Source organism: Podarcis tiliguerta (genome assembly GCF_965153285.1).
Source record: "Podarcis tiliguerta genome assembly, chromosome: 12".
Lineage (NCBI taxonomy): Eukaryota > Metazoa > Chordata > Lepidosauria > Squamata > Lacertidae > Podarcis > Podarcis tiliguerta.
The window spans coordinates 16,234,962-16,248,751 of NC_139545.1; the positions used below are offsets into that span (position 1 = coordinate 16,234,962).

Consider the following 13,790-nt stretch of genomic DNA (forward strand, 5'->3'; position numbering starts at 1 on the left):
AAAATATAGGTGGAGACAGGGCTCTAAGCCATGTTAAGCTTTTTTCCATAAGGAAAGAAAAATAACTTGAGTCAAAGTCTATTGTACTCCCAAAGCTATGGACAATAGAACTACAAAGCATGCCATACTTAAAATGGTTTTGCATGTTGGAGGGAAATACTCATCACGGTTACCGAAACAGTGAAATGTTCTTCCCTGCTGAATTCTGTTAATAAAATATTTGAATCCTCGTTTTGCATATTTCTAATTGTACACACAACCTGAGTGTTGTGATAATATTTTGCTAGACGGAAAACACATTGTGTGCCCAGACAAAAGAATGCACAAATAAAAGCAAATCTGCCTTTTGCTAGTGTTGAATTATTTGTTCTAAAGAGTATATACTGGTATGTCCACTGTAAAATGGTCTCGAATTGCAAATTAGGAAAAATAAAGTTTTTATAAAGCCGTATATCTAAGTCGCCTGCAAGTTCTTCTGACCCCCTGTAACAGAAGGTGCTTAACCTAGTTTTTTGTCTGCTAGTGTAGCATAGAATTCAAACAGTGGTTACCTGATCTCCCACATTGTGCATGCATAAGATGTTTGGTCCTTTAACACACACTCGCTTTAACGTTAATCTCTTTAATTATTCTGCTGCTATAGCAGTGTATGTTGTGCTGGACGGATATGCAACAGTTATTTTGAGAAGAAATATGTGTATTGCTTCTCCCTTGCTAATTAATTATTAGATGGCTTATCTTCTGCTGAATGAAGTCAAGTTATATATATCCAGAGCAAGATCCTTGCTAGAAAATACTGAAAGTACACTTCTATGAATGCATGCTTATGCTAATAATGTGTGGCTTCCACTCTAGAGAGGACAATTTTCAAGTACAGTTAGTTGTGTTTTGTTAATAATTGACTTGTCTTGACCGCAAGACAGAATTAAACTTAAGACTGATGACTCTGCTGGAGCCAATGGAAGCATCAAAAGTACACTTGTCTGTCTCTATAGAGTGCGCAGCATAGAAGATGAGCACTTGCATGCATGCAGGAAAACACACGTGCCAAAAAATCTGCATGTTTTATAGCGCATCTGAACAGCTTTTTCCAATGCGAGCTGACATGCAAAAGGTGTGAATTGGAAGCAGAGCTTTTGAGCGAGTTCTTCCCATACTATGTGCCTTAGCTCTGTTCCTAGGAATTGGTTCTCCAGATGTCTAAGGAGAGAACTCTGCCCAAGGCCTTTTGTTTATGGTTCCTCTTGAGAAGGACAAGATATTGGAAGAGTCTTTTGCCTGAGCTTTAGGTGGTGTGAGAAATGAGTCATTGGGCAGACCCCATGTTGCCAGATTTTCAGTCCTTGACCAGTTTCAAAATGCGAGCCTTAAGAATCAATTAATTGCCTGCCAACAAGGACTGTATTTCCGCAATGACCATTACCTGAGTGACTATCTGAGAAACATGGCAGTCCTGGGAGCATGGGAGCTTAACCCTGAAACCATTCATTAGGACAGAGGCAGTTTTCTGTCTGAATATAATTTAACACAAACTGTTGAAGTGAGGCTTACCAGTGATAAATGGTCAAATGTAAACCAGCTTGATTATAATATTGGTCTGATTTCTCCCCCTTCCTTCCACCATGGTTTCTGGTGAAACCGCTGCTGTGGACCAGCAAAACGCAAAGGCTCGTTTAAGGCCTTTGTTTACAGTACTACATGCAAGCCAGGCTATTGGATATTTGAATCTGTGGTGTGCATAATGAGGTTTGGGTACTAATTCCTCATGTTTGGATAAGTGAATTTTTGTACAATGAGCTTTTGATACTGGGACATGAATGTACATTATATACATGAAGATCTGCCCTGGCCAAGCTTTTGATTTTTGCAAGGCATGTCTACATAGAATTGTAGAGTTAGAAGGGAACACAAGGGTCATCTAGTCCAACCCCTGCAATTCAGGGATCTTTTGCCCAACATTAGGCTCGAACCCACAACCCTGAGATTAAGAGTCACATGCTCTACCAACTAAGCTATCTCAACTCACATTCTTCTTGCCCCTTGGCATATATAACGTGAGCCCTAACATTGAGGTATTCTGTCAGGTAGGGAAAGGCTGGGAATTCTCTTTATAATTAGCACCTTACTCACTTAATTTTGTAGTTTCTAAAAGGCTGAGCTTTTTTTTTTTCTGCATAAGAGCAATCCAGTTATACCTCAAACCCATCATTCGAAGCAGCATTCAAAATTAGCCAGAATGTGAGCACTCTGAGAAGTCTTGTCGCCATGTATGGTGACTGAGACTCGAGAATAAAATTGCTTGAGCTGAGGGCCCGGGAGGAGAAGCCTCTGTGCCCAACTCAAGGGTAGGAAAGATCACTTCTGCATATGCAGAAAAAGAATAAACAAGGAATACAGTTCCTTGTCAAAAAAATAGCTTATGAAACCATTTTATGCTCACAAAAACTGACCACAATTATGGTGTTTTAATGTTTTAATTTTTTTTGCCAATATGTCTTCTTCCATTTCAGTAATAGAAGCTCCCTGGGAGGGATCATGTGTTGGTGGAGAAATATTATTTATTAATTGATTGATTAAATTTGTATACCACCCTTTACCCGTAAATCTCAGGCAGGTTTATGATTACCTGGATATCAGTATTGTAGGCAAGGTAAGAGTACTGAGTTTTATAAGACTAAATTCTTTCCCCCTTAAATCCCCAAAATGAGGTTTATAATGTGGTGTCTGCAACTCCACATGCACCCAAAAAAGTATTCAGTGGCATCAACTGCCTTCAGTGGCATCAACAGCCTTCCTGCTGCTGAAATTAGATTTGAAAGAAGCCCTTTATTGTAGCCCGTAGAATAGGTTCCACTCTGCTGTTTGTTGGCAACAAGTTTCTCAAGTTTGCAAATGTTGGTAAGGTAAATGTAAAGGACGCCTGGATGATTAATTCCTGTTGAATTCAACTTTGGGGTGCAGTGCTCATCTCACTTTACAGACCGAGGGAGCTGGCATTTGTCCACAGACAGCTTTCCAGGTGCTGTGGCCAACATAACTAAACTGTTTCTGGTGGAGTGGAACACCGTGACGGAAGCCAGAGCTCACGGAAACGCTGTTTACCTTCCCACCACAGCAGTAGCTATTTATCTACTTGCACTGGCATGCTTTCGAACTGTTAGGTTGGCAGGAGCTGGGACTGAGCAACGGGAGCTCACTCCATTGCGGGGATTCGAACCGCCCACCTTCTGATCTGCAAGCCCAAGAGGCTCGGTGGTTTAGACCACAGCACCCCCTGCGCCCCCTCAGATGTTGGAGCGGAGCAGGACACTGAGCTGCATGATGACGAGCAAATAATCAGAGTGTGTGTCCTAAGCTTCTCCACTCTCCATCCATTACGCCTTGCCAGCGGGTTAGACTAGATGACCCTTGGGTGTCCCTTCCGTCTTTACAGTTATGAGATCCTCCCCCAAAACGCTCCATTTTAGGGTCATGCCCACAGGTGGCATTAATGGTCACCGGTCAAACACGTTCTCTCCCGGATCCATACCTGAAGAACTAGGCAAAGGGTGATGAGCATAAGCTGCAAGCCAAGTCGCCGTCGACTCCCCAGAGAACGTAAGCCCCTTTTGCATCACTGCTTTCGCTGGAAGCTGCGGCGGGGAGAACCCCGCATTCCTTTGCTTTTGTTAACTCTGCCTGGTACTTGAAACTTTTTGGGAGAGAGGAGGCCAGTGGGTGGGGCGTACTGGAGAACGGACCAACAGAGAGGGGTTGGGGGGAGGGGAGCTGGTTGTAGGAATTGTCCGGTCAGGTCAGAGTTTAACTTTAGCAGCCATTCATCAGATGTTGGTTGGTTTTCTATGGAATCCCAGGAGACATTTAACCGAATCCCTGCCCATCCTCCACGGTGCTCTTTGAAAACAAATGGACCAAAAAAAGGGGGGAGGGGGGAAGCCTGACACCCAGGAATTCTTGGTGTTGTAAAATGTTTTATTTTTTATTTTTTTACAGTGCACTGTAAAGCCCTTTCCTAGAGCAATCAGGTTTATGACTTTGCTCTGGTACCCTTTGGCCCACTGTGCCTATAAAAGATGAATAGCTCTGTGATGTTCTTCGCCAGCTTCTGAAACTTGCGGAAGGTTCCTGTTGTGTGTCTGGGGTTGGGATTGTGTGTGTGTGTGCATGTATATTCATTGAAATTTTTCAAAATGTGTGTGATCAGGAAATGTTTCCCTTTCAAAAGGAAATTATCAATTCACTTGCATTCAGCGCCTTTCTTGAATGCTAACTGCTATTAAGCACCCCTGACCATTCTCTCTCCACCTCCCAATTTCCCTGTGTCTTGCAGTTGCCTGTAAAAGTGCCATGTTGCTCTTTCAGATGTTCCCAAAAGAACTTCATTATGGCTGGTTTGGAATACTGACAAAGCTTAATAACTGAGCTTGATTTAGCTTAATAACCATCAACAAGCATAGCTGTGTCCCCCTCTGGAATATGCCTTATATAATCTTGGAATATTTCAAAACTATACTGCAGTTCCAGAAGCAAAATGAAAAAGGCTTTCAAACTTGTGCTGTTCTGTGTTTTATGCTCTAGTTTTCTCTCATTCTCAACATAATATTTAAATAGAATTCCACCTTCGTTTGTTTGAAAATTTTACATCCCACCTGTGCTTCAGAAGTCAAGGTTGCTAACAGTTCAGAACCATTGCAACACAATATATACAGCAATCCACAGTTGAGAACCATATCATAAATAAAAGCGTTAGTGTAAAAACCAAGACCACAATGACAGTTGCAAAGGAGCCAGCAGAGGTAAAATAACAGCATACAAAAATGAGGAAATATTCAGCCTGATGCCCTTTGGAACAGTCATGACTCTTAACAATAGCTGTTGAAAGCAGTAGGGAAGAAGCCTGGTGTAGCTCACTTGGTAAGGTGTGTGGGGTCACTGCAGAAAAGGCCCTACACCTGGTGTCTGCTAAGTATGCCTCACTATTTTGAGCAAGTCCTTGAATGGTTATTGGAATACAGAGTGAGACTTATTCGGAAGAAAAGGATCCTTAGGTCCCAAGCCGTTTAGAGTTTTAAAGCTGTTTACACCAACACTTTTAATTGAGCCTAGAAACTGAACTGGCAACCGGTGCATGTCACACAAAACTGGCCTGAATAAGACACAGGGTCTCTCTGGCTTATTGAACTGTTGTCAGTTCCAAATGCTCTTCAAGGGCAGCCCCACATAGAGTGCATTTAAGTCAGGGGTGCCCAAACCCTTTTCAAATAGGGCCAAATTTGATGAAGTGAATATGCGTGAGGGTCAACCAAAGTTGTTGAACTTTTTTTTACAATTTTACCCCAAAGTTTTTAGGATTGAAGTTTACCCCAAAGTTGTTGAACTTTTTAAAGGATTTAACCCAAAACTTGTTCAGCTTTTTTTAGGATTGAAGTTGATGAGCTTTTTTTACAATTTTACGCCAGGACATATACTGCCATGGGGGCCAGATTAGGCCCCCGAAACGGACTTTGGACATGCCTGATTTAAGTAATCTAGAGGTCACCAGGGCATACATGACTGGCAAAGTCCAAGGCCAGCCGAAGCTGGAGGAAGCCAAAAGCTAGATACATGAAAGCGTTGTCATGGAGCCTCCAGAATCTGTTCAGCTGCCTCTTACAAATGCTCCTAAACCTTGGATTGTTTTGTTCTCCACTTTTCCCAACAGTATGATATATATCAAACATCATAATTCTCAACAGAGAAACATAAGAGACACAACAAACTGGTGCCTTCTGGTTCTGGACTATATCTGGAAGGTACCAGACTGGGGAAGCACAACTGAGTCCTTGTTACCTTAAATTCCTGTTTTGGGAGGGGAACAAACTAAGTTGCCAGAAGATGGGGAGCCAAGTCTCAACACTACCCCATGGTTTTCTGCTTAGCTTGCTCTCTCTCCAACCCCCTCTTAGGGTTCCATTTGATACTGTGCTAGATAGAAAATAGCCTGGGGCAGGGCAGTAATTGTGATGAAATTTCAGGCCGGGGGGTGGGGGGGTTAGGTATGAGATTGGTGGGTTGGTTCAGTTCCACCCATTCATTCTATGCTTTTAAAATGCTACACCATATGCATGCTTTGTAAGTATTCAGCAGTGCTGAAGCAATCCTGATACTCGGGTCTGCCACTGCCGTGCCAGGATTTGGCTCATAACGTGATCCCCGAATTGTGCAATTGTGTGGTGGCATTTTGTCCCTGCATATGGAACAGATGAGATTGTTGCTTCGGGGGAAGGGGCGGCAAGTTGGACAGCCATTGCCTAAACTTTGTGCTAGATTGCAGTTGTGAAAACGCTGCCTTGCTGCCGCTTCCTTCCTTCTCTCTTTTTCTTTTTCTCTTTCTCTTTCTTTCCTTTCCCATGTTAATTTGGCCATTTGCCACTGGGTGAAGCTGGATGAGTGATGGATGGTCCTCGCAGCTTACTCTACAGGTCTAGCAGGAAGTCATGGAGCCCACACTGACATAGACTGAGCCCTAAGCCCTGCACTTTGCCATGCAAAGTAACTTGATGCCACCCATAACACTGGTGTAGATGTAACTCAGGCAGATGGGCAGGTAGAGGTGGGGGCGGCGGCAGCACAAATAATAATATTACAATATTTTAATTTTTATTATTAATCCTAAACTAAGGCTCAAGCCCAGGGACGCGGGTGGCGCTGTGGGTTAAACCACAGAGCCTAGGACTTGCCAATCAGAAGGTCGGCGGTTCGAATCCCCGTGACAGGGTGAGCTCTCGTTGCTCGGTCCCTGCTCCTGCCAACCTAGCAGTTCGAAAGCACGTCAAAGTGCAAGTAGATAAATAGGTACCACTCTGGCGGGAAGGTAAACGGTGTTTCCCTGCGCTGCTCTGGTTTGCCAGAAGCGGCTTAGTCATGCTGGCCACATGACCTGGAAACTGTACGCTGGCTCCCTCGGCCTATAGAGCGAGATGAGCACTGCAACCCCAGAGTCGGTCACGACTGGACCTAATGGTCAGGGGTCCCTTCACCTTTAAAGGCTCAAGCCCAGGCCTCTCTTTGCCCACCACCCCAACCTGTGCTTGAGGTCCGATGCATGACATGGCTTTGTCATTACTTCCAACCTTTCTAACCCTCCCACTTGAGCTCAGAAAACTCCAGGAAACGTGTGGAGGGTTGCAGGCCACCTTGAAACCTCCACTTAACACTTTTTAATAATCTGAAATTCCTGTGGTCAAAAATTATAATTCTGCACCAAGTTCAACTTCATTATGTTGCCTTAAGTTTTGGGGTTGTTGTTGTTTATACGAATTATATTACTTCCTCTTGACTCTTATACCCTCATGAGTTTGTATCCATCTTACCAGGGTCCCCTTCCTGACAACACACACATTTTTTTCTTTCCAAAAGAGTGTCCGTGGACTTTGGATGGAGAGGCACTTGTGTTTATAATGCTTGAGGGCATATTAAGCCTTGGCATTTCCACACATAAACATAATTAATATAGGCCCCGGTCACTTTGAGTAATGGTCAATTAAACCTGTTTCAGCCCCTCCTCCTATTGGTATCTATGAAAAATGAAAACCCAGCCGTTAAGAGCCCAGTGAAATGCAGTTGCTAAAGGTACCCTTTCGATTTTATGGTATATTTTGTTAAATCATTTCCTGCAGATTGAAGATCTACCAAAGTTTTCATATTATCATGTTAAATATAGCTGGCACCTTAAATCCTTGCATGCTCTGAGCTTCATGAGTCTGTGCTCATCATTGTAGAGCGTGGATAGGCAAACTAAGGCCCGGCCCAATCTCCTTCTCAATCCGGCCCACAGACAGTCCGGAAATCAGTGTGTTTTTACATGAGTAGAATGTGTCCTTTTATTTAAAATGCATCTCTGGGTTATTTTGGGGGAATGCCTGGTGTTTTTACATGAGTAGAATGTCTGCTTTTATTTAAGATGCATCTCTGGGTTATTTGTGGGGCATAGGAATTCGTTCATTTCCCCCCTTCGAAATATAGTCCGGCCCCCCACAAGATCTTAGGGACAGTGGACCAGCCCCCTGCTGAAAAAGTTTGCTGACCCCTGTTGTAGAGTTTTTAGTTACCTCTGGTGGATTGGCCCCCCAGCCTTAGGCAAGAAAGATTTGGGCTGATCTTGTTCCTGTTGCATTTGCATGGAATAAGGGTGGGGAGGCTGATCTCCTACCCACTACCTTATTGGTGTAGGTGGTGGTAAAAAGGTAAAGGGACCCCTGACCATTAGGTCCAGTCGTGACCGACTCTGGGGTTGCGGAGGGAGCCGGTGTACAGCTTCCAGGTCATTTGGCCAGCATGACTAAGCCGCTTCTGGCGAACCAAAGCAGGGCACAGAAACGCCATTTACCTCCCCGCCGGAGCAGTACCTATTTATCTACTTGCACTTTGACGTGCTTTCGAACTGCTGGGTGGGCAGGAGCAGGGACCGAGCAACGGGAGCTCAACCCATCAAGGGGATTCGAACCGCCGACCTTCTGATCAGCAAGTCCTAGGCTCTGTAGTTTAACCCACAGCGCCACCCACGTCCCTTTGTAGGTGGTGGAGGAGGAGGGTAAAACAATGTATGTTGAATTCTGAGGAAGCCCATGAGGGAATGAGAAATGGATCAGTTAATTTGTTTTCTCCCCTCACTAAAAAGATTTTCATTTACCGGCTAATGTAAGATCAAGACTGAAGTGTGTACACACAGCTTGAGTGATTACATACCTCTGAGTGTGCTCTTCCAATCCATCTTTCTTTGCTGTAGAATTTGTAAACTTTATAGACAAATGAATGTATATTTGTTTGGGGCACTTGTTGGCAAATGTTGCCATGCGCTTTTGCGCCAGAAGCAGAAAGTTGCATGGTATTCCAACCACTCTTAGGGACCTTTTGAAGAAGGCGGTCGGTGCAATTTTGTTTTTGTTCCCCTTGGAAAGGCACGAATGCAACCTTTGCAAAGAAACTCCATTCAAACCACCCGCCAACAAGCAGTTGAGTGGTATATTGTAGCCTTTGTTCGGAGCGAGAGAGCAGCGCTCCAAGCAGTTACTGCTCCAAAACTTGTGTTTGAGCCAATTTGGTAAACGCCAAAATCTGTAAATTGCCAATTTGGGGCAATTCTTCTCCCCCACCCCAGCACTCCTGCAGTATTCTGACAGATTACCACCTTCTGTGATGAGAGGAAAGAAAGAAACTGTGAATTATTGCTTGAGACACTTCCAGTAGCTAGGCTCAGGACTGCCACAGTCTCCATAGGCTAACTTGAAAAACCAGTTTTGTACTGAAGACTTTTAAAAAACATTTTTCTTTATATACAAAGCCATTTTTTTTAAAAAAAGGAACCTGTTTGACATGGAACAAAACGTTGGAGGACTATTGTTACTGGGCTAGCATTTCTTGATATGCTAGTGGACTAGAGGCTTTCTTAAAATAAAAATCTGTTAATTGTTTTGATTGCTTACCCCTCTCTTCTGTAGTTTGTGTGCCTGAATGACTCCTACACTGTGCCTTGTATTCTTGCAGAAAGTAGCATCTGGCTCTGCATGACAGGGCTGCTCTCTGGCCTTTGACCTAGCTTTGCTTCTGGCATTAACTGTTTCAGAGGGTTAATAGTAGGTTTAGCTTGAAGCTGAACCCTTGCTCATATTGACGCCATTTTCTCTTCAGATGGCCCCTTTGAGTAGAAAGGGGGGGGGAAGAGGGTACTTTTAACAAGCAGGCGAATTGTGATATTCATGTGACTCACTAGTTGGGCTGCCTCGAGTTTTTTTGCTTTCTTACTGCTTTAAAACTAGTAGAAGAGGGTTTTTCTGTACTCCGTGCAACACCATGATAAATCCTGTTGTTGAGAGATGTTTTGCCAAAAGAATAGTACTGAACTTTACATAACAAGAGATTTCTTAGACAGAAATATTCACAGTTTTTTTATATTTTAAAGGATTGTGGTCCAGGCATTTAGGGAAAGCATGGGGATTAGACTGCAAAGTGGGTGTAAATAAAGATGAACGAATCCCTAAATAAAATTATCCCTCTTGGGCCTGTAGTGTTGAAGAAACCATCTTGACCACCTGGATTTGTTTGAACTTAAATGTTGAGAGTGACACACAGGAATGTCTGATCCTGTTATCACTTGCCCATCCCTTTTGCTGATTGACTCTTACCCATTGTTTGAACGTAATTTGTGCTGTTTGAACTTCATGTGTTTCCAAGTGGTAAATTTGAAGCTGATATATAGGTTCAGGGATTATGCATTCAACCTGACTTGAGTTCTTAGAGGGTCTTTTCCAGGCAGAATCGATAGGAACAAGGATAGTGCTAGGAATGGCTTTTGCCATTTTCTCTTGAATGGATTGTTAAAAGTTTGCTACCATGCCACAGGGTCTCTTGTTACTTCCCTCTGCTGGATGGAATGTGAAAATAGCTTTCTGATTTACTGATGGACAATCCAACTAACCCCCTTGATGCTTTGTTTTGAGAAAGTTCACTGTAGGCCCCTTTAATGACAGAATTGCAAGTTTTTAAAGAAGTTGAAGAAAATGTTTTAAAAATTGGGGGGGATCTACACACACACAAAGGGACGGGTGGTGCTGTGGGTTAAAGCACAGAGCCTAGGACTTGCCGATCAGAACATCGGCGGTTCGAATCCCTGTGATGGAGTGAGCTCCCATTGCTCGGTTCCTGCTCCTGCCAACCTAGCAGTTCGAAAGCATGTCAAAGTGCAAGGAGATAAATAGGTACCACTCCAGTGGGAAGGTAAACAGCGTTTCCGTGCACTGCTCTGGTTCGCCAGAAGCGGCTTAGTCATGCTGCGGACAAACGCTGTCTCCCTCGGCCAATAAAGCGAGATGAGCGCCACAACCCCAGAGTCGGCCACGACTGGACCAAATGGTCAGGGGTCCCTTTACATTTACACACACACACACACACACACACACACACACCATCTCAGCAGTGCAAGAAATTCTCCAGGCGTGTTTTGTGACTCGTGCAGGTCCAATTGAGACCACATGGAGATATCTGGATGCTGGGTTGGCTACAGACATCTCCATCTGAATGGCCCTTCCAGCTTTCTGAAGAGCCTGTTCATTGCATCTATATCCCACCTTTTTCTCCAAGGAGTACATGCTTCACCCCGTCCCCAGTTAATCCCTACAACGATCTTGTGAGGTAGGTTAAGAGGATGCGACTGGCTCACGGTCACCCAATGCACTTCACGACTGAGTGGGGATTTGAACCCTGATCTGCCAGGTCCTAGTCTGACACTCTAACCCAGGGATCAGCAAGGTTTATCTTGCCTGGGTCGGATCAGTCCCACGGAGGATCCCTCTGTGGGCTGGATCGTGCACGTGCCCGCGATTTTCAGCACCTGCACATGTGCAGACGTGATTTTCAGCGCCGTGGAAGCAAGTCCCTGTGCTGTGCTGCACCAGTAGCTCAGTCCGGGGGGGCAGCTCATGGGCTGGTCAAATGACCTTCTGTCCCATGGGCCTTAGGTTGCTGACCCCTGCTCTAACCACTACACCACACTGGCTTCCTACAGTACTTCTCCTATGGGGGGCAGCTCTATGAATTAAGTACTGTATTTTTTGCTCTATAAGACTCACTTTTTCCCTCCTAAAAAGTAAGGGGAAATGTGTGGGCGTCTTATGGAGAGAATGCAGGCTGCGCAGCTGTCCCAGAAGCCAGAACAGCAAGAGGCATTGCTGCTTTCACTACACAGCGATCCCTCTTACTGTTCTGGCTTCTGAGATTCAGAATATTTTTTTTCTTATTTTCCTCCTCCAAAAACTAGGTGCGTCTTGTGTTCTGGTGCGTCTTATAGAGCGAAAAATACGGTAGGTAAATAAACAGGGGAAAGCAAAATGTCAGAGAAGGATCTGAAATGTTTTTAGCTTGAATTTTTAGTTTGAAGCTTGAATTCATTTTATTCTCGATGGTTATATTTGAAGCTTTATCGTGTTGCAAATGGCTATGAGGTTTTTTTCCTTTAAAATATAAAGCAGTATAGAAATGAAATCAGTAATAATAATAACAATTCCCACCACGGGGGGGGGGGGGGGAGGGCGCACCTGGACATTACATTGTGGCGACCAGGTTTAAGGGGCCACTTATATATTTGAGTTTCTGTATCTGAGTGCCTTAGATGGCATCGTATCGTTGATATCAGAGGAACCTCTGTGATTGTTCACTAATCTTACAGGTGACCATTGCTAACCATTGTTTTTAAAACCCACTTCTGGGCTAGCTTTTCACTCATGTCTCCTTGGACTCTTTCAGGTGCTGCACTTCTACTGTGACACTTGCTCTGTCCCCATCTGCCGGGAATGCAGCATGGGACGTCACGTGGGCCACAGTTTTATCTACCTCCAAGATGCTCTGCAGGACTCCAGAACTCTTACCATCCAGCTATTAGCCGATGCTCAACAGGGTCGCCAGGCCATTCAGGTAAATGTACAGTCATACCTCATGTTACGTCCGCTTCATGTTACGTTCTTTCAGGTTACGTCCTGTGGCGACCCGGAAGTACCGGAAATGGTTACTTCCTGGTTTTGCCACTCGCGCATGCGCAGAAGCGGCGAGTCGCAACCCACATGTGCACAGACGCGCCGCTGCGGGTTGCTCTCTTTTCATGTTGCGAACGGGCCTCTGGAACAGATCTCGTTTGCAACCAGAGGTACCACTGTACAAGCTGCATGGCGGGCTGCATATATTGTGGCTGTTCCTTGAACACCCAGTGACCAATTTCTATAATCAACTGAAAGTAATAGTTGTCTAATCCAGAGGTTATTGGCCTTTTTGAGACCACGGCTCCCTTGACCAACTGCATTCTTTCTGCGGCACCCCTGAGGGGCTCAGGAGCCCAGTTACTTCACCCCTTGCCTGCAGAGCTGGCAGCCTCTCACTCTTTTTCGAAGACCCTCCCTTGTGGAGTGTTCCCACAGCCTCCTTTCCCTTCTCCTTGGGAGTCCTCCAGGCATCTGCTGCTGCAGCCTGTGGTCTCTGAGCCACCCCCCTGCCCCAAAGAGAGGTGCCTCCTCACACTGCCCCACAGGGGCCTGGGACTTGTCTGTCCATCCCAGGGTGTAGGGGTTGAGAGCGGTGGACTCGTAATCTGGTGAACCAGGTTCGCTCCCCTGCTCCTCCACATGCAGCTGCTGGGTGACCTTGGGCTAGTCACACTTCTCTGAGGTCTCTCAGCCCCACTCACCTCTCAGAGTGTTTGTTGTGGGGGAGGAAGGGAAAAGGAGAATGTTAGCCGCTTTCAGACTCCTTCAGGTAGTGATAAAGCGGGATATCAAATCCAAACTCTTTTTCTTCTTCATTCCCAACAGCAAGGGCTGGTGGACTGGCTGGCTGGGCTCCCTCGTCCGTTTGCTTGCTTGCTTGCTTGCTTGCTTACTCCAAGGCCGCCTCAGCTCCTGGCAACCAGCACTCCCTAGCCAGCCCCAGAGGCACCCTTCACTTGCGGAGCTTGTAGCCAGGGCTGCAGCAAGCAGCTGTGCAAGCCATTGGGAGGAAGAGACGTGAGAAGGCATTAGACGAGGGAGGGAAGGAATGAAGGCCAGAGGCCAGTGTTGCCCAGGGCACCCCAACCATCCTTCAAAGCACCCCAGGGTGCCACGTCACACTGCTTGAAAACCACTGGGCTAATTATTAGGGAAGAAGGGCTGAATATAAATACAACAAATAAATATTAGGATTAAGGCCTCAAGGTCTGGTATGCCATAACTTCTTTTCCATCTGAAAAAATGGCACAAAGCTTTATATTATGTTACAAGGTATGGGGA

At 45.1% G+C, this 13,790-nt stretch overlaps 1 protein-coding gene across 1 annotated transcript in view; it reads left to right on the top strand.

Moving 5' to 3' along the window:
• Nucleotides 1-13,790, top strand: part of TRIM71 (tripartite motif containing 71) — a 55,516-nt gene that overhangs the window by 27,893 nt on the left and 13,833 nt on the right. Inside the window, exon 2 of the mRNA XM_083404740.1 lies at nucleotides 12,280-12,447. Coding sequence (XP_083260866.1) covers nucleotides 12,280-12,447 — 168 coding nt within the window. The remainder of the gene's footprint in view (nucleotides 1-12,279; nucleotides 12,448-13,790) is intronic.